Source organism: Staurois parvus, unplaced genomic scaffold, assembly GCF_062004578.1.
Source record: "Staurois parvus isolate SC_StPar_1 unplaced genomic scaffold, SC_StPar_1.0 ptg000019l, whole genome shotgun sequence".
In the NCBI taxonomy this organism is placed as follows: Eukaryota; Metazoa; Chordata; class Amphibia; order Anura; family Ranidae; genus Staurois; species Staurois parvus.
In genome coordinates this window covers 17,834,680-17,858,478 of record NW_028317815.1, presented here as the reverse complement: position 1 = coordinate 17,858,478, position 23,799 = coordinate 17,834,680, and the positions used below count along the sequence as shown (strand labels likewise).

The 23,799-nt window shown below is 43.8% G+C and overlaps 1 protein-coding gene across 2 annotated transcripts in view; it reads right to left on the bottom strand.

Moving 5' to 3' along the window:
• Positions 1 to 23,799, bottom strand: part of NAMPT (nicotinamide phosphoribosyltransferase) — a 77,847-nt gene that overhangs the window by 29,158 nt on the left and 24,890 nt on the right. For both annotated transcript variants that reach the window (XM_089685297.1, XM_089685292.1), the window contains exons 2-3: positions 518 to 674; positions 193 to 296 (exon numbers count right to left, since the gene is read on the bottom strand). In XM_089685297.1, coding sequence (XP_089541423.1) covers positions 193 to 296; positions 518 to 674 — 261 coding nt within the window. The remainder of the gene's footprint in view (positions 1 to 192; positions 297 to 517; positions 675 to 23,799) is intronic.

The following is a 23,799-nucleotide window of genomic DNA, read 5'->3' as shown; positions in this document are numbered from 1 at the left end:
AAGGATGGGATTATGCAACTCGACCATGGAGGTTTCACAACATCACACCCCTCTACCTACTCTATGACAATCAATTTCTACATATTCCATGGTGATTGGATTAATGTGTTACCTGTGTGGATATAAATGCTGGGGTATCTTTCTGGCAGTTTATTTCCATCTCTGAATGCTGGACAAATAAATTCTTCTCACCTCCAGGATATAATTCCATCCTTTCTCATTAAAAACATCATCTTGGAAGTGCTCTCTATAAACCTCTTTGGCTTCTTGAATTTTTTCTTTGGTCACAACCTTTCCTGTTTGTGAAGAAAAAAGCAGTAGTAAAATAATGCAACATGTCAAAGGGAGGAGAAATGTCAGTTTTCATAAATGCGAGCTCCAGTTCCACATGGATAACCAATTATAAAATAGTAGAAAAGAGGTCATAATTTATGTGATTTTTTCATTTTTGCTGGGTGTATGGAACAAAATGTGTTACTCTACAGACTGATATATTGCTTGAGAAGGTCAGGTTTACCTTTTAAATACTTCTTTAGAATATATTGCAATCCATAAAAGACCGTTTCATCATATTTCACCTTCCTAAATTTAGAGTCCTCTGTTCTCTTTTCCCGACACTCAAAGTAAGAATATACTTTGGTGGTGTTTGGAGGATACTGTTTATAGTGAGTAACCTGAAAAGGAAGGAAAAAAAAAAAAAAAAAAATTTACTTTAATTACAAAATCGCCTACTGCACAGTAATTTTAAAGAACTCTTTCAGATCAAAGAAAACACACGCTGAAATTTCCTACAGCAAAATCAACACTATCTACAGAAAATCTACATATGATAAATACTGATACATCTGACTGTATGAGCTAAACTTTTTCTGGTTTGCCATTTAACATGTATAGGAGAGGCTTATGATCAGGACATCCTGATCACAACCTCAGTTGTGTGAATTGTGATATCAAAATCCTTTATCATCAGCAAGGATCCAGTAAGTGAAGTGCAGCTTCTGTTCATGTGTAAAGAAACGAAGCTGTCAAAGTGAAAAGAGCTCCCTGAAAAATAACTGAATTGTGCACAGAACAATCTTAATCCCATATCACTCCCATACTCAAAAAACCCTCCCTGGACCCCACCGACCTGAACAACCTTAGACTCATCTCCCTGCTGCCATTTACATCCAAACTCCTCAAGTGCTTAGTCTATAATCGCTTAAGCTCCCACCTCAACGACAACAACCTCCTTGATGCCCTACAGTCTGGCTTCCGTCCCCTACACTCCACCGAAACTGCCCTACTCAAACTCACCAACGACCTGCTAACCGCCAAAGCTAATGGCCACTACTCAGTCCTCCTACTCCTCGAGCTCTCCTTGGCCTTTGACACCGTTGACCACCTCCTCCTCCTTAAAAAAAAAATGATACTCCCTTGGCATCAGAGACTCCGCCTTCTCCTGGCTCTCCTATCTATCCCAGCGCTCCTTCAGTGTTACCTAGAACGCTGCCACCTCCCCCTCTCTGTTGGGGTCCCCCAAGGCTCTGTCCTCGGGCCCCTTCTTTTCTCCATCTACACCTCCTCCCTTGGCCAACTGATACACTCCCACAGCTTCAACTACCATCTCTATGCCGATGACACACAAATCTACCTCTCTACCCCTCGCATCACCCCTTCAGTCTCCGCCCGAATTACCTGCCTACTGAAAGACATATCAGATTGGATGTCACTCCACTTCCTCAAATTAAACCTTTCCAAAACCGAGCTCCTAGTTTTCCCCCCAGCCCGCGCTCCCCCCCCCCCCCATCCTCTCCATCACGACCAATAACGCCACCATCAGTCCCACTCCGCAAGCCAAAGTTCTAGGCGTCACTCTAGACTCCAATATGTCCTTCCAGCCCCATGTCCAATCGCTGGCAAATTCATGCAGACTCCACCTCCGCAACATCTCCAAAATACATTTGTTCCTAACCCCAGACACTACTAAACAACTCATTCACTCCCTTATCTCACAACTCGACTACTGCAACTCCCTCCTCGCCGGCTTACCTCATCAGAGACTATCCCCGCTTCAGTCTATCCTGAACTCAGCGGCCAGACTCATCCACCTTACCAACTGCTCCGTATCCACCACCCCCCTCTGTAATTTCCTCCACTGGCTTCCGATTGCCCAACGCATAAAATACAAACTACTAACATTGACATACAAAGCTATTCATAATACCGCCCCAAACTACCTCACCGACCTGATATCCAAATACCACCCAACACGTACTCTTCGCTCCTCACAAGACCACCTACTCTCTAGCTCCCTGGTCTCCTCCTCCCATGCCCGACTCCAGGATTTCTCCAGGTCTTCCCCCATCCTCTGGAACTCACTACCCCAATCCATCAGACTGTCACCTACCCGCCTCACCTTTAGGCGCACCCTGAATACCCATCTCTTCAGAGAAGCCTACCCAACCCTCACCTAATTGCTGATCTCCCATTCTTCCTACCACTCCATCCCCCACTGCCATTTCCTCCTGTACCACTATCCCCTCCCTCCTAGATTGTAAGCTCCAAGGAGCAGGGCCCTCGAACCCCTTGTGTATTGTATTGTTACTGTATAGTCTCATGTACTGTCTCCCACTATAATGTACAGCACTGAGCAAACTTTTTGGCGCTAAATACTGTATAATAATAATCCAGTAAAAAAAAACAAAACAAAAAAAAAAAAAACAAAAAAAAAAAAACACACCACACACACGGGCCAGTTTAGACAGGAGCCAATTCACCTACCAGCATGTCTTTGGAGTGTGGGAGGAAACCGAAGTACCTGGACGAAACCCACACAGGTACAGGGAGAACATGCAAACTCCAGACAGGTGATGCCGTGGTTGGGATGGGATTCGAACCCACGACCCTAGTACTGCCATGCGAAACCATTCAGCCACTGTGCTGCCCATTGATAAGCACAACAGACCTCCTTTATGGAAAGAAATTATTACCATCTTGTGAGTTTATTTGATCATTTTAAGACTGGCAGGTTAAACCCCCTTCCCGTCCAGACCATTTTTCAGCACTGACAATTACTCAGTTGTACAAAACTGTACCCAAATAATTATGCGGTTGTACAATACTGTACCTAAATGATTTTTATATACTTTGAGACAGCTTTCTTTTGGTGGTATTTAGGGCCCTTTCACACAGAAGTTTTTGAAGTGCTTTGGGGGGGAAGAATACCTCTTCAAAAATGCTTCCCTATGTATATCTATGCATGTTTTCACAATGGGGCATTGTGCTTCTGTTGTAGAGTGAAAAATCCTGCTTGCAGCATTTTTTGGAGCGGATTTGTTCAGGGAAAAAAAACAAAAAAAAACCACCACACCAAAAACACACCTCCCCATTGTAATCAATGGAAAATGCCTCAAAACACACCCAAGGTGTGGTTTTGAGTCACATGTCCATTACAAAAATGTCCGCAAGCATGGCAAAAGCGCAGTAAAAACGCATATGCATTTTTTGTGGAGAATCAGTGTGAAAGTGACCTTAATCACTGGGTTTTAACTTCTTACTCAAAAAAAAAAAAAAAAAAAAAAAAAAAAGAAACGACAAACACTGAACACACACACACACACACGTCAGTGAGAAAGTTATATAGAGTCTACAAAACTAAGAAATACATTTCAAAACCTAAAGCCTAAGTGCAGCCAAAAACCCATAGAAAAATCTGCACAAAAAAATATTTTTTTTTAATACACAAAAAACTGTCAAGATATTTCCCACATACACAGCATAGGGAATACATAGAATTACACCCAAAAACACTCTTCGCTATTCCTCCTGAAAATGGGAAAATGCAAGATTTTCTTACAGGTGCTTGGAGGAATAGTGCCAATCACAGATTCCAGCACGTTGCATGGTTTACTTTTATTTCTTAAACCTTTACTGAAATGTCACAAGTGACAATTCATTTGCTTTTTTTGGCCACTGAGTGGTGCAATGCAGTGGATTGCATTGCCCCATGCTGTCCTAAAGTAAAAATACTGCATGCTGTACTTTATTTCAGTGCACACTACCACGTCTCCATGATAGAAAACAAGGCTTTTCACTTTCTTTGTGTTGGGACTGTGCTGTGCAAGTCAGGTGTAAAAAGCAATAATAACCTTAACCGCATGGGGGAAAAAAAAAAAAAAACACCACAAAAAAACCCCCAAAAAACAAAAACAAAACACTGCCTACAGGTATAAAATGTTTGCACTTACAGATTTCATTGCCTCCATACTACAAGGCCAGGAAATTCTAATCAAGCAATGGTTCAGCACTTACTTGTAATGCCATAACTCACCCGCTCCTCCATAAATTTTTGTTGGCCCATACTATAGTAGGCTGCATCACTAGCCAGAAGAACATGACCTGAGGAGCATTCAAGTATTAGCACTACTAGAAAAAGAAGCAGCTTTACCCGATCAGGACCTCCCAGCAGTCGGGTAGAGCGGGGACAGTAAAAGTAGCTGCAGATATGCAGGTACCCCTAGGAGTCTGCAGTTCATGCTAGTCGGCAGCTCACTTCAGGATAAAGAATCAATTTCAATACACTTAAAAAGGCTTCAAATTACACTTAATTTTATGTCTTAGCTAAATGTTAGAAAGCATAACAATGCATGCAGATGAATCCAACAAATTCCCTCATTTTTTACATGTTCATTAAAATCATAAAGATAAACACAGCCTTGCATGACTGGCTGGCAAAAATGTCAAAAGCAACCCCCCCACCCCATTGTGATTTTGGAATTATGTAAACATTTAATTCATAACAAATACATCACCATTCATGTCTAATATTCAGAAAGCTGGAAGGAACATACATGTTCAGTCACTATAATTAATGAAACAATATAAGTTTCATTCATGCAAAACGTATGGTGGTTAACAGTCAGCAAGTTTAGCTAAACTGTTATTTTAAAAGATTAAAACTGTCAGAACATCTTGACTCCTCTACTCCTGCTCCGCTGGAACACAACATCCACAAAGACAAAGCACTGGTGTGATACTGGAACTTGCTGGTCTGCGAGTGCTGGCCTCTGATAGAGTACTGGCCTTGTTTTAGAACAGCAGAAAACAGTCAAAGGAAAGAGCTGCAAGTGTAATTTATTTGTTTTTACTATTGACTTGTGTAGTACACAAAGTACATGTGATTTACAGCAACTGTGTAATGTGGCGGTGGATGTGGTATACTTGGATTTTGCAAAAGCGTTTGACACAGTTCCCCACACACGGCTCGTGTAAGGTAAAGTCTACATGCTTGGAAAAATCTGTATGTAAATGGATAGAAAACTGGATAAAAGATCGTATTCAAAGAGTAATGGTTAATGATTCATACTCTGAATGGTCTAGGGTTGTCAGTGGTGTACCCCAAGGTTCAGTGTTGGGACCCTTACTTTTTAATATATTTATAAACAATATAGGGTCTGGGATTAAAAATCCCATTTCAGTCTTTGCAGATGACACCCAGCTGTGCAGTGAAATAACGTCCTTACAGGATGGAGAGGGGGGGGAGAGAGGGGGGGGGGGGGGAGAGAGATATCAATCATGTTACCTCTGTACAAATCATTAGTAAGACCTCATCTGGAATATGCAGTTCAGCTTTGGGCACCAATTCACAAAAAGAACATTGGGGAACTGGAGAAAGTACAGAGAAGGGCAACCAAACTGATAATAGACATGGGGGAGCTCAGCTATGAGGAAAGATTAGAGGAACTGAATGTATTCTCTCTTGAGAAGAGGAGATTAAGGGGGATATGATCACCATGTATAAATACATCAGTGGTTCATATAGTAAACTCGGTGTAGAGTTATTCACCCTGAGGTCATCACAGAGGACAAGGGGGCACGCTTTATGTCTGGAAGAAAAGAAATTTAATTTCCAAACACGGAAAGGTTTCTTCACAGTAAGAGCTGTGAAAATGTGGAATAGACTCCCTCAAGAGTTGGTTCTAGCCAACTCAGTGGAAAGCTTTAAAAAGGGCCTGGATGGTTTCTCAGATACACAGAATATAACGGGATACTAACAATTATAGGTAAAGTTGATCCAGGGAATATCCGATTGCCTCTTGGGGGATCAGGAAGGAATTTTTTTCCCTGCAGGAGCAAATTGGATCATGCTTTGCTGGGTTTTTTTTGCCTTCCTCTGGATCAACTGTGGGTATAAGATTATAACTTTTTTTTTTTTTTAATGGTTGAACTTAATGGACTTTTATCTTTTTTTCAGCCAGACTAACTTTGTAACTCGTAGTCTCTTTATGGGGTCCAGGACTCAATTATAAAATAGTAGTAAAGCGCTTGCCATAGCATGCAATACAGACAGGCTCCCTCACATGTCGGCATCAAATGTCATTGCTAGTTTTAAAATGTAAATCGCCAGCATTTATTTTTCTTCACTGTATAGCTCTGAGGAGCTGTCATTCGCCCCACTGCTAAAGTAAAAAAAGGGGGCGGGGTCACCCAGTGACATTACCCAGTGAACAGCCCCTTTTTTTCCCTTTTGTGGCGGGGCCAATGATCGCGCCTTCTCAGAGCTATAAAGTGAAGGAAGAAAAAAAAAAAGCCGGCAATGACAATTAGCAGAAGCAAATGAGGGAGCCCGTCTGTATCCACTGCTCCCTCAATGTATACACCGCTCTCCTCTCCTGCACCCTTCTTGCATACACTGCCCCCCCTCCCCCCACAAAGAGGACCTGTCACTTATATGCCATCACATAGGGGACTATTGGTCCCCTATGTGATAGCAATGAAATCAAAAGTTAAAAAAATAAAAACAAAAAAAAACGCACATTAAAAAGTAAAAAAAAATAAAAATAAAAAAAAATTTGAGCCTTCCCACCCCCACATACGCAGACATTTGGGTTTCAGTTTTCAGCCATGTGCACCCTGAATTTTTGGTTTTTGGCACCAGAATTTAATTTTGGTGCACCACTATATAGCCTCTCAGATTTCCCATAGCAACCAAAGCCTTTTTTGCTTTTATGGCAAGAGCAAAGAGCATAGTAAGCTGATCCCTACTGAAAGAAGATGGCAGTTATATATTGAATCAATTTCAACTTTTAGATTCACACCAGATGCACTGGGCTGTTCCGGGCAGCCTTACCCAATGCAGTCCAAACAAAAATTGACAATTTGACTAGGGTCCTTTGAGTTTAGTTCACACCACTACACTGAAAGAAAGAGATCATGTACCACTTTTCTTTTTCAACACAGTGTGTCACTACGCACTACACCACATCACAACCCTCTACAGTGAATAACAGTGGATGAAATGTTATTGAGATTTCAATGAAAACTAGACAAAAAGACAAATGGGGGGGGGGGGGTGTCCAAGATGGAGGCGGGAGCGGACGCATAGAAGGAGAGCTCCGCTGCCTTCTATCAGAATCTTTGTCTATCCTGGACACAGCAGGGTTCCACTGACATTAAGGACCCCTGTGGAGGTTGGCCACTGCCTGCCGAAGTGACCCGGGTCGGATTGCGGCCTACGAGGCCCGTTGTGGGCACTGCAAAGCTCGGACGGCACTGTACCCGGGCCTGCCGGCCGGCATTTTTGGTCTCACCGACATCGGGGACCTCAGTGGGCTGGGGCTATTACCCGGAGGGGAAACCCAGGCCAGCTGAACCCCAACACACAGATCAAGGCCTACTGCAGCCCACGAGGCCCGGACCTGCCTTACTCTGCACCCAAGCACAGCTGGAGACCCGGATAGGTGAGCTGCTGCTGGGGGTGGTGGAGAATGTTACACCCTCAGCTACCCCCGTTTCCTGCACAGGAACCCGGAATCCTATTGGGCCTGCGCTCAAAGGAGTCCCCGTACTCTCCCTGGGGGAGAAGAGGACTGACCTGGTCCAGAGACTCTGCGGGGTGACCTGCACCTATTTACCCCCCCCCAACCCTCACTATTTTCAGCAGTGATAATCTCTTCTACAATTTAAAGCCTATGGCAAGAAGCTTGGACTGCCCTGTAGAGATTATCCCTATGTAAAAGTTCCCCACACGCATGAGGGCAGAGTTGATGGCCGTTTGATCTCCCTGTCCCGTGCCACCGGAACATTTACCTTAGCATATCAGGCTTCCAATCCCCATGCACTGGTACAAAAGATCGCAGGTGCTTGAGGAATACCTATACTATGCCCGAAGATGCATCGTACCCCGTGCAATAAGCCTAAACACCGAGCCCAGCAAAAAGACTCTCCGCCCCGACAAGATGGCGCCCAGCCCGCCTGAGCCGATGACACCACACGGCTTACAGGGGATCCGGACTCGAGTGAGGACAGTCAGCACCAGTTCCCCTCTGTTTTACCCAGTTCTTTGGAGCACAATCCTGAAGCTTTATTACACAAATTCCGCTCCATTGTGCAGGAAGAGATTACAACTGCCTCTTGCAAGCTTTTCTCTGATCTGGTAAAAGGTCTAAAGAAATTGGGCCATCGTGCTTATCAATTAGAACAGTGTATGGATCTGGCGACTTCAGTCTTGGAAGGTCATGAGCAGGAAATGGAGAATTTACACGCAGAGCTGGACACCCTAAAAGATAAATTGGAAGATATAGAGGACAGGGTCCGTAGAGATAACCTTCACATTCGTGGCGTACCTGAAGTGGTAACTGATCTACAGGGTACTGCTACAGCCCTCTTTCAGGAACTGGCTCCTGAGATCCCTCTGGAATGCTTGGAATTATATCGTATTCACAGGGCTCTGGCCCTCAAACCCACGGAGGGCCCCCCAAGTGACATTATTATTAAGTTCCACTATTACCGCACTAAAAAACGCCTCTTGCAGGCGGTTTGAAACCGACCAACGTTGGAATTCCAGGGTAACTCCCTTTAGCTGTGACTGTCTCCAGTCACAATAGCAAAACACTGCACCTGGAAACCCCATCTACAAATTCTACAGTCAGCTGATATCAAATATAGATGGGGGTTTCCGTTTAAACTCTCCTTCTCATATCAAGCCGGTAGTTCCAGGCTTCCTCTCCAGCGGATCTCTGTCGTCACTTCCAGGAACTGAAATTTGACTTGCCACCATCTCAGGCGGAGGAGGCCTCTATCCCTGCGTGTTTGTGGTGATCACAATCTTCACGCAAGTCACCTCCCTTGAATCAAAACAGCTCTCAAGCTCTTCGAACCCTTCAGGCTCAATGATTCCAGGAAGTCTCCACGAGCTGATGTGTATCCTGCTGAATTTCCTACTTTTTTCCATTTTAGCAGTATGGCGATATTGCCCTTGAGCGCTCTTTTTTGTTAATTTCCAGCTTCTGTGCGGTCATGTGATATATCACCTCTTTTACTGGGGCCTAGGCCCTTATGGACATCTTAGGTTTGCTTAAGTTGTCTCCACTTCTCTTGCCGATGAAGGGCAACACCGAAGGTGGATATTCTGCTATGGCCGTGACCCTGCTTATTGGCTGGACCAGTGAGCGGTCTCGCACATATGGCTATCTGGGGTTTTTACCTGCCTCTGTCGCGCGTTGACTAGATATTGGAGTATCTTAGCCTATGTTTGCTAATTTTTTGTTCTAGTTAAGCTGAATAGTTCCGGTGGACCATTGCGTCCTACCCACTACCCAGCCTACATGTGGGTTTATCCCCCACAACTGGTTGTTATGCTTTTTGTGCTGATCTTACTGTGTCAAATGTATATTGCCTGTATACGAGATGGTTTTATGTCTGTCTTTCTTCCTTGCCCTTTTTTCACTTTTGCTGGTCTGTTTTTCTGTGTACCTCATGTTTTCAAATATTATTTCAGGGCTCCCGGGGATCGTGACGGAGGCTATCCTCTTCTTTTTTGGTTACCATGTTGCTAAATTGCTGGTCCCTGAATGTTCCGGGTATGAACTGCCCCCAAAAGAGTAAAAATATTTCAGTTCCTCCGGGCTCACCACGTGGATATTGCTTGCCTACAGGAAACTCAATTTTCCGCTACTTCTAGCCCGAAGTATTTTGATGCCCGCTATCCTCCGGTTTTTCGAACTACTGGCCCTACAAAACAAAGGGGAGTCCTCATTGCTTTCCATAAGAAAACCTCGTTTGTGTGATGCGTACTGTGGACCCGAATGGTAGGTATCTTTTATTACAGGGTACAATTCAGGATGTAGACGTCACACTTTTGACTTATTATGCCCCCAATGTTAATCCTGGACCTTTCTTATCGCATTTCTGCTTCCTTTTGGCGGTTCACCAACAAGGCACTCTTCTGGTAGCAGGGGACTCAAATTTAATTCTGAATCCTGCCCTTGATAAGTATCCCCCAGAGGACCAACCCCTCCACAGCAGCCAAATCTTTCGCTCAAACCTTACGGACTCATGATTTGGTAGACCTGTGGCGTAGGCTCCACCCTGGGGGGGGGGGGGGGGGGAGACTATACTTATTACTCGCACCCTTGGTGGTCTGTCAATCCCTTTTTTGCAAGCCTTCCTACTCGGAGGATGAAGGACTCCCTGCTGTCGCTGAAAAGTTCAGGCGGACCTTCTGCGCAAATCCTTGGAATATTTTCAGCTCAATTCAGGTTCGGTCTCTTCTTCAGTGACACTGTGGGAAGCATACAAGGCAGTCCTTCGAGGTCATATTATCCGAGTAGCTTCAAGGCGCAAAACGGGAGAGGCAACAAACAGCATCAGCTTGAAACACAATTAGCTACTGTGTCATCTCAATTTAAAACAATCACCAACTCCCTCCAACCGAAGGTTGTTGGACCAGGCCCACCTGGAATTGGATCTTTGCTTAACAAATGATGCCAAGCGCTCCTTACGCTGGACAAGTCAGAAGCGGTACAGCCAAGCAAATAAACCAGACTATGTTAGCACATAGGTTGCGTTTTTACGCACAATCCAAAACCGATCTCTTTGCGTACGTGACTCAACTTGACAAAGACTCCACTCGGGCAGAACCGCATGCTATCTCCAACTTTTTATCTTTGCCTACTCTGACTCAAGCTCACAGAGATTTGATGGACCGTGATATTCAAGTATTGGAAATTTTGCGCTGTATCGCCGATTTGAACACTAGCAAATGTCCAGGACCTGATGGCTACATGGCCTTGTACTATAAAAACTGGCTGATGTTCTGGCCGTTCAGCTTGCAGCCATGTATTAATGCGGTGAAAGGAGGTTCAGCCTTTTCCTCCCCGACTTGCTGACTGCCAACGTGGTCATGATACCAAAACTGGATCGGGACCATTCCTCTTGGGCGAATTATAGACCAATCTCTCTTAACGTCGATATGAAAATCCTTACAAAAATTTTAGCTAACCGTTTGAACTCTTTCCTTTCTCATCTGATCAAAAAAAGACCAGGTGGGCTTTGTCCCCCATAGGCAAGCAGGGGACGCAATCAGACAAATTTTATAGTTACAACACCAGGCTCACACTCGCAAAATTAAAATGATGCTCTTATTCCTGGATGTGAATAAGGCCTTCGACACCTTATCCTGGCCTTACCTCATGTCGGTCCTTCGCCATTTTGGTTTTGGTCCCTCGTTCCTGCATTGGATTTCGTCGCTATATACGTACCCCCAAGTAAAAACTTAAATATTATGGTTTTGAGTCCTTGACGTTTCCAATTGGTAGAGGGCTGCCCGCTCTCTCCCATATTATTTATCTTGGCTTTGGAGCCTCTAGCAGAAGCTATCCATATGCATCTCAATATTAGGGGCTGGACGTAGCTAGTTCCCAGTGGTCATTGTTTGTGGACGATATATTGCTGCCTGTTACTAATCCGGGGGTTACTCTGCCCAACCTACTGGCAGTTCTGGACTCCTTTTCTGCTCTTTCAGGCCTCTATGTCAATCCCGCTAAATCTAAAGCCATGTCTATTACCCTTTCCCCCATACTGCTGGCAACACTAAAACAGTTTTCTTTTCAATGGCTTTCAGTCTGGTCATACCTTGGGATTAAGATCACCCCGTCGTACGAAAAACTGTATCAGGCCAATTTCCCCTCTATTTTTAAGGGTTTGACGGATATGTTGTCTTCTTGGGCTCATCTTCTGCTTTCGTGGTTCGGTAGAATTAATGCAATCTGTAGGACTCATCTACCAAAATTATTATATGTGTTTCAGGTTTTACCGATCCCTGTCCCATTGCATATCTTACGCATTCATCAACAAAAACTTCTGTCTTTCATCTGGGGCTCCTCATGCCCTAGAATTAATAAAAGAGCCCCGAATCTTCATGCATACTATTTAGCGGCGAATATAGCTCCACTAGCCCATCTTCAAACGTCTCGCAATATTCCCCTGTGGGCCACAGTGGATCTGATGGACTCCCACCCGACGCCACTTTCTTCTTTGCCGTGACTCCCCCCTGATCGTCGCCCTTCACTTCTTAGTCCGACATTAACACATACGCTTCAACTTTGGGACTTCATTAAATATTCTTCTGGTCTTATTTCTGCTCACTTAACCTTGATGCACCTATTCCACAACCCACGGTTTCCCCCAGGCCTTGACAATCCTGGCCAGTTTGCGTGGTGGCCAGCCAATGGCTTCAATGACATACACTCCTTGCTCTCGCCTACCCGGATACTCACTTTTGAGACTTTGTGTTGTTCTCATGATATCCTGTTGAGGGAACATTTTAGCTACCTCCAACTCCGTCACTTTCTTACAACATTACGAGCCCATTCGGGTCCCTATAGGCTGACCCCCTTCGAAAGTCTTTGCAGGCACAGCCCTAATACGCCAGGCTTGATCTTCCTTATCTACTCCGCTGTCATTTCTTATAGGACACCCCTGGTTCGCGCTTATCAGCATTGGCAATCGGAACTCGGGGGTTGTCTAAAATCAGCAAGACTGGCGGATCACGACTCAAGCATTTTCTAAATGCTTCGAAGATTGTTCTTTTACTAGATAATGCCTACAAGGTCCTTTATAGATGGTATTATTATTATTATTATTATTATTACTACGAGTTTATATAGCGCCAAAGGGTTTGCTCAGCGCTGTACAATAGGGGGGGACAATACATGGCACAGTACAACAAAGACAGACAGCGTACGAGGGGTAAGAGGGCCCTACTCTTACGAGCTTACAATCTAGGAGGGAGGGGGTAAAGGTACAGTAGGAAGTGGCTGGGGGGGATGAAGTGGTAGGAGGAATGAGGGAGGATGGCCGTTAGGTGAGGGTGGGGTAGGCTTCCCTGAAGAGATGGGTTTTGAGGGAGCGCCTGAATGTGAATAGAGAAGGCGACAGTCTGATGGATTGGGGCAGTGAGTTCCAGAGGATGGGGGAGGACCTGGAGAAGTCCTGAAATCGTGCATGGGAGGAGGAGACCAGGGAGCAGGATAGAAGGAGGTCCTGTGAGGAGCGAAGGGTACGGGTAGGGTGGTACCTGGTGATCAGATTGGTGAGGTAGTCAGGGGCAGTGTTGTGAACGGCTTTGTAGGTCAGGGTAAGGAGTTTAAATTTGATGCGTTGGGCAATCGGGAGCCAGTGGAGGGAGAGGCAGAGGGGGGTGGCAGAGGTGGAGCAGGTGGTAAGGTGGATGAGTCTGGCAGCTGAGTTCAGGACTAACCAGGCCCGACCCTGCTTAGCTTCCGAGATCAGACGAGATCGGGCGCGTTCTGGGTGGTGTGGCCGTAGGCGTAGGTATTATATGCCTGCCTGACTGGCTCGTTTTATTCCCTCATTCTCCTACTTGCTTTCAGGGTTGTCAACAAATAGGTACCATGGCCCATATTTGGTGGACTTGCCCCAAGGTATGCAGACTATGGATTAGGGTCTACGCCCCTCTCCGCACTATGCTACACACAGATATTAAGTGTAACCCATATGAGGCGCTATTATTTAAACCACTAGTAGGCCTACTCCGTCCTGAGTGGCAGTTAGCATCACATCTATTTATGGCTACCAAATTGACGATTGCGAGAGCTTGGATAACCCCCTTTCTTAGCTTTGAAGATGTTAAGAATTGGATGAATTTTAGAATGGTTAATGAGAATCTAACAGCTATGCTGTAAGACACTCACACTAAGTTTCTGCAGATCTGGCATCCCTGGATTGATGTGGCTCAACCGTCTACATTTGACCAGACCCTCCTGCCGATATAAGACTCTCCTGGAGCCCTTTCTTTGTCTTTACTATTCTTGTTTCTCCTTTCTCCACTTTTCTTTCCCTGTCTTTCATTTCTATCAGTTTTTATGTTGCATGCGCGGATTGTGATACCCCTAGAGAATCGTGCCTGCAATGTTTTATACACCAATTGGACTTTCTCGAGAGTCCTTGGTGTCGAGTTTCAATGTGCGTCCAATGAGACTCCATGCTCAGCTTTTCCTATCATCCGTATGCGACTTCAGTGACTATCCTTGGCCTTTGCCCACTAGCTCATTGGTCACTACTTGTTTGCTGTTAAACGCAATTTATAGGGTTTCATGCCATCCTTGTATAGAAATATTAATACGGAGAGAAACGGAGTATAAAACACAGTGCATTTGTTATGTCCTTCATCAGCAGAATTGTACACCTTATTTTTTTTGTGTCAATGTGCTGGTCTCTGTTTCTTTGTGGTTGTGCTGTCTATAATAAAATTCATTAAAAGAAAACTAAACAAAAACTGAGCAATGCACATTTATGGGGCATTGGAAAGGCTTCTTTCACAGTGCACACCAACACCTGCAGAACAACAAGGCCACTGGTGCTCAAAAGCCCTAAGCTGAACCCATTCTTTAACTGATCTGTACAGTGAAAAAGTATTCATACCGCTTAAAATTTTCCATGTCATGTTACAACCAAAAACGTAAAAATTTTATCTATTTTATTGGGATTTAATGTGACAGACCAACACAAAGTGGCACAGTTGTGAAGTGAAAGGAAAATAAGTGGTTTTCAAAATTTTTTTACAAATAAATATCTGAATATTATGTGAAAAAACTTTTAGGGCAATATGCCCATCCAAATCAATATATACAAATATTGCAGCTAATATGTAAAGTGTTCCCACATACAGAAATATACAAAAAATGCAGCGCAATACTAAATAATCAAATGATAAATATACATAAATCTTGCTCCGTGACAATTATCTAAATACTGCATATGTGCTAAATCATATCACCTTATAATAAACATCTAAAATGTGCTCCATCCCTTAATAATCCCATAATATCTGAAAAGTGTGCATTTGTATTCAGCCCCTGTGTCAATACTTTGTAGAACCACCTTTTGCTGAAATTACAGCTGCAAGTCTTTTGGGGGTATGTTTCTACCAGCTTTGCACACCTAGAGAGTGATATTTTTGCCCATTCTATTCTAAATAGCTCAAGCTCTTTCAGATTGGACGAAGAGCATCTGAACAGCAATTTTCAAGTCTTGCCACAGATTCTCAATTAGATTTAGGTCTGGACCTTGATTGGGCCATTCTAAACAGATGAATATGCTTTGATCTAAGCCATTCCATTGTAGCTCTGACTGCATGTTTAGGGTCGTTGTCCTGCTGGAAAGTGAACCTCCTCCCCAGTCTCAAGTCTTCTGCAGGCTCCCAACAGGTTTTCCTCTAAGATTACCCTGTATTTGGCTCCATCCATCTTCCCGTCAACTCTGACCAGCTTCTCTGTCCCTGCTGAAGAAAACCATCCCTACAACATGATGTTGCCACCATGTTTCACAGTGGGGATGGTGTGTTCAGGGTAATGTACAGTGTTTTCCACCACACGTAGTATTTTGTTTTTAGGACAAAAAGTTCAAATTTTGGTCTCATCTGACCGCCCTTCTTTCACATTTGCCGTGTCCCCTACATGGCTTCTCACAAACTGCAAACGGGACTTCTCATGGCTTTTCTTCTTGCCACTATTCCATAAAGGCCAGATTTGTTGAGTGCACGACCAATAGTTGAGCCGAGTTGTGGATCTCTGAAGCTCCACCAGAGTTACCACAGGCCTCTCTTGCTGCTTCTCGGATTGATGTTCTTCTTGCCAGGCCTCTCAGTTTAGGTGGACGGCCATGTCTTGGTAGGTTTGCAGTTGTGCCATACTCTTTCCATTTTCAGGTGATGGATTGAACAGTGCGCCGCGAGAGGTTTAAAGCTTGGGATTTTTTTTTCCCCTTCAATAACCTAGCCCTGCTTTACACATCTCCACAACTTTATCCCTGACCTGTCTGTTTTCCTTGACCTTAATGGTGCGGTTTGTTCATTATTGTTCTCTAATAAACCTCTGAGGGCTTCACAGAACAGCTGTATTTATATGAAGATAAAATTACACACAGGTGGACTCTATTTACTAATTAGGTGACTTCTGAAGGCAATTGGTTCCATTAGATTTTAGTTAGGGGTATCAAATAGTAAAGGGGGCTGAAAACAAATACAAGCCAATCTTTTAAGATTTATTTGTAAAACATTTTGAAAACCAATTTACCATTTTCCTTCCACTTCACAATTATGTGCCACTTTGTGTTGGTCTATCACATCAAATTCCAATAAAGTACATTTACCTTTTTGGTTGTAATAGGACAAAATGTGGAAAATGTCAAGGGGTATGAAAACCTTTTCAAGGCACTGTAAAGGAAGTCTGAATAGGTTTGGTCTGATGCATGACACATCTACAGGATTTTTGGGGGAATTTCCTTTGACTTAGGCAATCATACAGTGATTACTTTCACTTCTCACCCATGTAGAGCAACTGGATTTCTTCACACTTGGCCAACACGAAGACTTGCGGCTCTAGACATTTAAGGTGGTTGTAAAGGAAGAAGTTTTTTTTTTTTACCCTATTGCATTCTCTGAATTAAAAGAGAAAAAAAAAATTCCATAATCTGCCCCCAATCCCCATAGCCACCCTTACTAAATACTTACCTGAGCCTAATCTCGATCCAGTGCTGTGTCCGAGAGCAGCAGTGCTTCTCTCTCTTCTCATAGGACATTGAGGCAGCAGCAGGGACCATTTGCTCCTGTCAATCAAATCCCGCAAGGAGGGAACAGGGACATGCTGCGTGTTGACAGATGCACAGCCCGGCTCAGGATCGAGCATACACGAGTGCTCCCATAGCAATAGGCTTGCTATTGGTGCACTTGGAATGGAGGAGTCGAGAGGGCTGGCAGGGGACCCAAGAAGAGGAGATGCGGGGCTACACTGTACAAAACCATTGCACAGAGCAGGTAATTTTTTTCTCTTTTTTTTTTAAATTGAGCCTTTACAAATCATTAATGCATGTTCTCTTGCGGCTGTCGTGGATACACCCACCTGGGATATCACCAGGTTACCACTGACTCACAGTAAAATATTTTAGAGAGTGGAGTCATAACACCAGTACCATCCCTTGCAGCCACTGGAAGACCCAGGACAAAGTCTGTCCATATTATATAATATACATTTAGTACAGGTACTTATATAGTAACATCAATTTACGCAGTGCTTTACATACATATTGTATATTCACATCAGTCCCTAACCCTCAAGGGGCTTACAATCTAAAGTCCCTACCTTACATTCATACATACACATACTAGGGCCAATTTATACAGGATTCAATTAACGTACCAGCATGTCTTTGGAGTGTGGGAGGAAACCAGAGAACCCTGAGGAAATCCACGCAGGCATGAGAACATGTAAACTCTAGACAGGTGGTGCCGTAGTTGGGATTCGAACCAACAACTCTTGTACTGCCAGGCAGAAGTGCTAACCATTTAGCCACTGTGCTGCCCGATAAACCACAATTTCTTAATCTGTCTCTAACAACTTCATTGTGTATTCACTCCCTCCAGATTCTTGTACAACAGATCTGTAGATTCACCCATCCATGCTAAACAGCTTGTGTTCAGCTGGCAATATTCTGCCAGTCTCCTTTGCTTTTCATATCAAAAGGATGTTAAGCGGAGGGGGCCAGCAGGACAACTAACAACTTAATATTCAGCTGATTCAACAAGTATGCCCAGCTTAACAACATCCCGCCCAGCCTATAGTAAATAGACAGCCAAGTGGGAGCACCATTACTCCGGATGGACGTTATACAACGTCCTCCTAGTCTCTCACCTCTTGTATGCCATAGGGTGCAGGTCTACAGTCTTGTCCCCGACATCCTTTGACAGCTCTTTGGTCTTGCCCATAAAGATGGTGAGGTTTGAATGGAAGAGAGATTCTGTGGACAGGTGTCTTTTATACACATAACGAGTTGTTGTTAGGAGCACCTTAAAATTGACAGGACTAATCTGTGTACTACATGAGCACATAGCCAGTCTGTAGGAGCCATAATTGTTGGTTGGTAGGGGATCAAATACTTACTCACTGAACTGCAACTAAATTTACAAAATTTGTATCACGTGTTTTTTCTGGATTTTTGGTTGATATTCTGTCTCATTTAAAATACACCTATAAAAAGAAATTAAGGGTCTATAATTTTTATTAAGTGGGCAAACATACAAAATCTGCAGGGGATCAAATAATTATTTTCCCCACTGTATCTGAAAAAGGTAAAGTTTGGACTGTTTCCTTGAAAATCACATGTTGCCTGACTGGTAGCACTGGATTGTAACAGCAACGTGCGAGCAAGAATTCTGTAAGTCATCTTAACATGCATTTCCAGAACCTTGAAGGGGATTCCACACTGACACACCCTTTTCTACTACTCCACAAACTTTCAGTTTCTTTTTTGTATAAAAGATTCCCAGAATTGTATCCTGTTAACGAGAACTGGGTGAGCCACTATACATGCGCGATTGACAAGCCTACATTTATGTTAAGAAACTCCTATGAAACTGGGGCAGGATTTACAGGATTCACAAGTAGTAATGTGCTAAGAGAAATGCTAAAAATAAAAGCAACTGCATTCATGCTGAACTCTGATGATGCTTCGAGTGGGATTCTCCCTTCACTGCCAAAGGTTAAATGCTCATTTTGTATATGGGGGAAACATAAAACACAACTATAATAGCTTTACTTCTTGTTCCAATAGACTTCTACCCATTTGCACAACTAGACCCCTGAAGCCTCTTCTTTGCAATGCCAGTGGTTGTAGGCACTTCAATAACATGTTCAATGAAGGGCCAGCAGTCCTGCATTGTAAGAGAATAGGCAGTCACAGAGATTACATGATCGGAAAGATCCCCATTGCAAATAAGCATTGGCAGCTTTCTAGTAGCGCTCGTTACTGTGCTGGGAGCACGCTCTCAGCACAGTAAAGAGTTTGACTAGCAACACATACAGTTGTGCTCAAAAGTTTGCACACCCTGGAATACATCATGAAATTTTGGCATTTGTATTGAAAATATGACTGATCATGCCAAAAAGGATAGTGATCATATGAATCCATTATCATATAATTGTTTGGGTGATGTCAGTTATGACTTAAGGAGTCAAATAGCCCTGATCGAAAAAAAGTTTACATACGCTGAAACGTTTGGCCTTGGTACAGACACAGGTTAAAATGGCAATTAAAAAGGTTAATTTCCCACATCTGTGCCTTTTTAAATTGCAACTAGTGTGTGTATATAAATAGTAAGTGAGAGTTTGTTAGCTCTCACATGGATGCACTGAGTAGGCCAGATACTGAGTCATGGGGAGCAGAAAAGAACGATCAAAAGACCTGCTTAACAAGGTAATTAGCCAAATTATTCAATTCTACTAGAAGAGCTATCTGGCTAAAGTTGTGGAATGGATACTTGCCTTAAGAATCCAAGTTACGTAGTATCCCTTTTGAAGGTAACTTACTCTTTGGCTCTGATCTGGATACAGTCTTACACAGGTTCACAGATAATGGGACTACGGTTCCAGAAAAGAACAAACAAGTGTGTAACTGTAGGTTTTTTTTTGCAGCTCACAGACCCAGACCATGGAACAATTTAAAACCCAAGAAAGTGGCCCTCTGCTAAAAAAAATGCCTAAAGGAGGGTTGGTCTGTGCAGCCCTTCTGGCTCAGATGGACGTGGTAATATGACCTGGAAGTGGGAGCTGGTACCTGCTCCCCCAGCCCCCAAAGTGCCAAATGTGGCAGTGGAAAGGGGGGTGGGGGAAGAGACAGACAAGCGGAACTTCCCAGTTTGGGAGTGCCAAAATCTTAAAGCGGAACTCCACCCAGTCTTCTTGGACAAAACTTGCAAAGTTTAATTAACCCCTTCCCGGCCCTTTAAGAGTTTCAGAAGCTGGGAGGCGGGGCGGGCAGGGTTTAGGGATCATGTGACCGCCGTGACTCGTCGTCACGGCGGTCACATGATCGGGAAAGGTCCTGATCAAAAGAGTAGACCGGGACCCTTCCGTTAGTACAAGACATGTGTGCTGGGAGCGTGCAGGGCACGCGCTCTCAGCACGTTTTTTCTTACCTGAACGCAAATGTGCGGCCGCTCGGCGTCTAGGCCCAGATGCCGGGAGGCCGCACATTTGTGTGCGGCTTGCGTAAAGGAGTTAAGACTTTTTTCCAGCTAGGGAATGTTTCACACCAGTCCAGCACAAGCCTGAACCCCCCTTGCGATCACACATCCTTTGTTCTCAGCTGCATAGAGAGGTGAGGGAAAAGAAATAGCAGGACGCTGGTCTTTCCAGTAAATGGCTGTGAGGGGGGGGGGGGGGGGGAAGCAGCATGTCAGCACAAGTTTGATCATTGGAGCAGAGCAGACCAAATTCCCAGCACAGTTCGAGAGCTGTGCTCTTATTCCTGGTGTGGTCAGTTTTAATAGGAAAGCACTGGTAGGAACACCAGGGATTTCACGCACAGGGAGCAATACATAGAACAGGATACTTTTTCATACAAGTACATATTACAGCAGGCACATAACTGGAATATGAAATGTTGGGTTTACATATTTAAAGATTCTACCAAGTACGGTAAGACTGACTGTGGATTTTTGTTCATGGGTTTAGTTATGCTTCAAAAGCAACCCTGGTAACACAGGGGAACTAGTATGGCGTACATACTTGATAAAGAATTCTGCATCCTGCTCCTTGAAAAGCTGCCACTCCACTGTCTTCTCAGCTGTTGCAAGTATTCACACACTCCAGGTGAGTGGAATATCTGCTCCCCAACCAGCTTCTGTCACTACAGGATGTATGAAAATTGCAGAAGGAAACAGGTAAAAAAGGACCCATCTGACAGGCGAAATACTTGCAGCAACTAGTTTGAAGTCAAGCGGAAGCTTTTCAAGAAATAGGCCATTGCAATCCTAAGCATATACCAGCTTTTTTGTTACAATGGCATTTGAAAGTCAGTGGGATACATTAGGCATCAAGTAAACATGTGGTCCCTGAAGTTGAGGTGTTGAAAGTGGAAAAAAAATTTGGACATTGCAGTTTGATGTGTATGGGGCTGCATAGCCACAGACCGTTCAGGTTGCCATGCTGAGCCGTGTCCACAGCCAAAAGCACCTACAATGGACGAGTATTAGAACTGGACCAAGAAGCAATAGAGGAGGGAGGCCTGATATGGCGAATCATATTTTCTTTTACATCATGTGGCTGCCCAGGTGCATGTGTGTCGCTTACCTGGGGAAGAGATGGCACTAGGATGCACTATAGGAAGAAGGAAAGGTGGTGGAAGCAATATGATGCTTTAGGTAACATTCATGTGGATGTTTGACAAGTACCACCTACCATGGAAACTGTATTCACTGATGGTAGTGGCCTCTTTCAGCAAGATAATGCACCCTACCACACTGAAAAAATGGTTTCAAGGAATACAACAGTATTTGAGGTGTTGACTCCAAATTCTCCAGGTCTCAATCCAAATCGAGCATCTATGGGATGTGCTGGAAAAACAAGTCTGATCCATGGAGGGTCCACTTCGCAACTTACAGGGCTTAAAGATCTGCTACAGAGCAAGCTTGGTGCCATATACCAAAGCATACCTTCAAAGGTCTAGTGGCAACCATGCCTCGATGAGTCAGAGCTGCTTTGGTGGCAAAACAGGTCCAAATCCATATGAGGTGGGTGGTCAACCTTATGGCTGCTCTGTGTATTTTACATACTGTGCTGACAGTGCCACTTTAAAGTGGAATCAAAAACTTCCCTCATCTGTAGTAATGTAAAGCCTACTAGCTCCCTCACTGGCACAGACACCTTGCTGGCCTTCTTCCAGGTGCAGGATCTACAGCCACAGAATTTAATTTACTGGCTGCTCTGCAGATGCCAGAACTGTACACCGAGTAGCCTATGTGAGGCGCTAGGAAGAATTTATTGCAGAAGAGAAAGTATGTTCCTGTTCACAAAAACTTTAAATAATGTTACCCTTTAAAGGATAAGCTCACTTTTTGAAACATGTTACATTAGGGTGGAACATATATGTTCCAGCAGCTGCAGCCTCTCTCCCTCTCCCAGTGAAAGTAAGCGGGGATCTGCTCCCTGCAAAAATATCTGCATTTATTATTTCTTTTCCCAAAAAGGTGAACTTATCCTTTAAGCCTTGTATGATTCAAATTACTAGAGGGGGTGTAGGCAAGCGTATGCTGGAGTTGGGTTTTAATCTTTCATCAGGGCTAACCGTCTAAAATGTTCTGACTACTGCTCTGCCATTATCTACATTTTCTTGCAAGCAGGGACCTGTAGATACCCTATCCCAATCCCATGAGGTTTTAGAGGGCCACGTTATAGGGGCAATTCAGCCATAAGTGACAATATTGCTAACATTTAATCTCATGGAGATTTTTTGTTGACTGCGCTAGCAATATGCAACTCCATTACTACTTTCTAGGTTTAGTTTCAGGAAACAAGAAAACAACTTTCACTAGCGATAATAGAAGTTGAATTTCAGTGATTTTTAATTTTTTTTGCTGATTGAAGTCTTGCCAGTGACAAAAGCGGTTATTGTACGGTGACCCTAGGGTAAAATTTGTGAGCTGCACATATAGTGATTTGGAGTTCTGGACATGGTACATTTTTGAGAAACTCAGTTATAGAAAAAGGAAACTGAAAGTAGAGTAGCAGGGAAGGGAATGTTATTAGCAGTTGCTACAAATAGTTCCTGGAAAAAGTTACAATACTTGCGTCTACATGTTCTTGATTGCACAATCCAGTACTGTCTGCAAAACATTTCAACATTAACTCCTTTTTAGATGGAAGACTCTGCTAAGCATTATACATATTTGAACTTCAGAGAGAAAAAACAAAAAAAAAAAAAAAACCCCCCACAAACCTTAAAAAAAAAAAAGTAATGTCAGTATACAGTAGAAAACAATTCTTTAACCACCTTCCGCCCGCCCTATAGTACAACGACGGGCGCAAGGTGGTTCTCTCGTTCTGATAGGACGTCATATGACGTCCTACCATTCTAACTGCGCATGCGCGGCTCAGGGAGCGTGCGACGATCGCCGATGCGCTGTGTCCCTCGGACACAGCGGATCACGGAAAGAGCCGAAGATGTCGGCTCGGTCATGTGATCAGCTGTGTCCAAATCACAGCTGATCACATGTAAACAGGGAAATGCCGGTTATTGGCATTTCTCTCCTCTCGAGCTGTCACGCTGACAGCTCAAGAGGAGAGCCAGTAATTGGCTTTTCGCGGAGGAGACATGTACACTGATCATCAGGGCACTGATGATGTGTGCCCTGATGATCAGTGTTGCCCCAGAAGTGCCACCTGTCAGTGCTCAGTGCCACGTGCCAGTGCCCATCTGAGCTGCCTTTCAGTGCTGCCCGTCACTGCAGCCTATCAGTGCCCATCACTGCAGCCTCATTAGCACACATCAGTGAAGGAGAAAAATCACTTATTTACAAAATTCTATAACAAAAACTAAGAAAAAACTTTTTTTTTTCAAAATTTTCAGTGGTTTTTGGTTTGTTTAGGAAAAAATAAAAATCCCAGAGGTGATTAAATACCACCAAAAGAAAGCTCTGTCTCAAAAAAATTCTAAAAATTTCATATGGGTACAGTGTTGCAT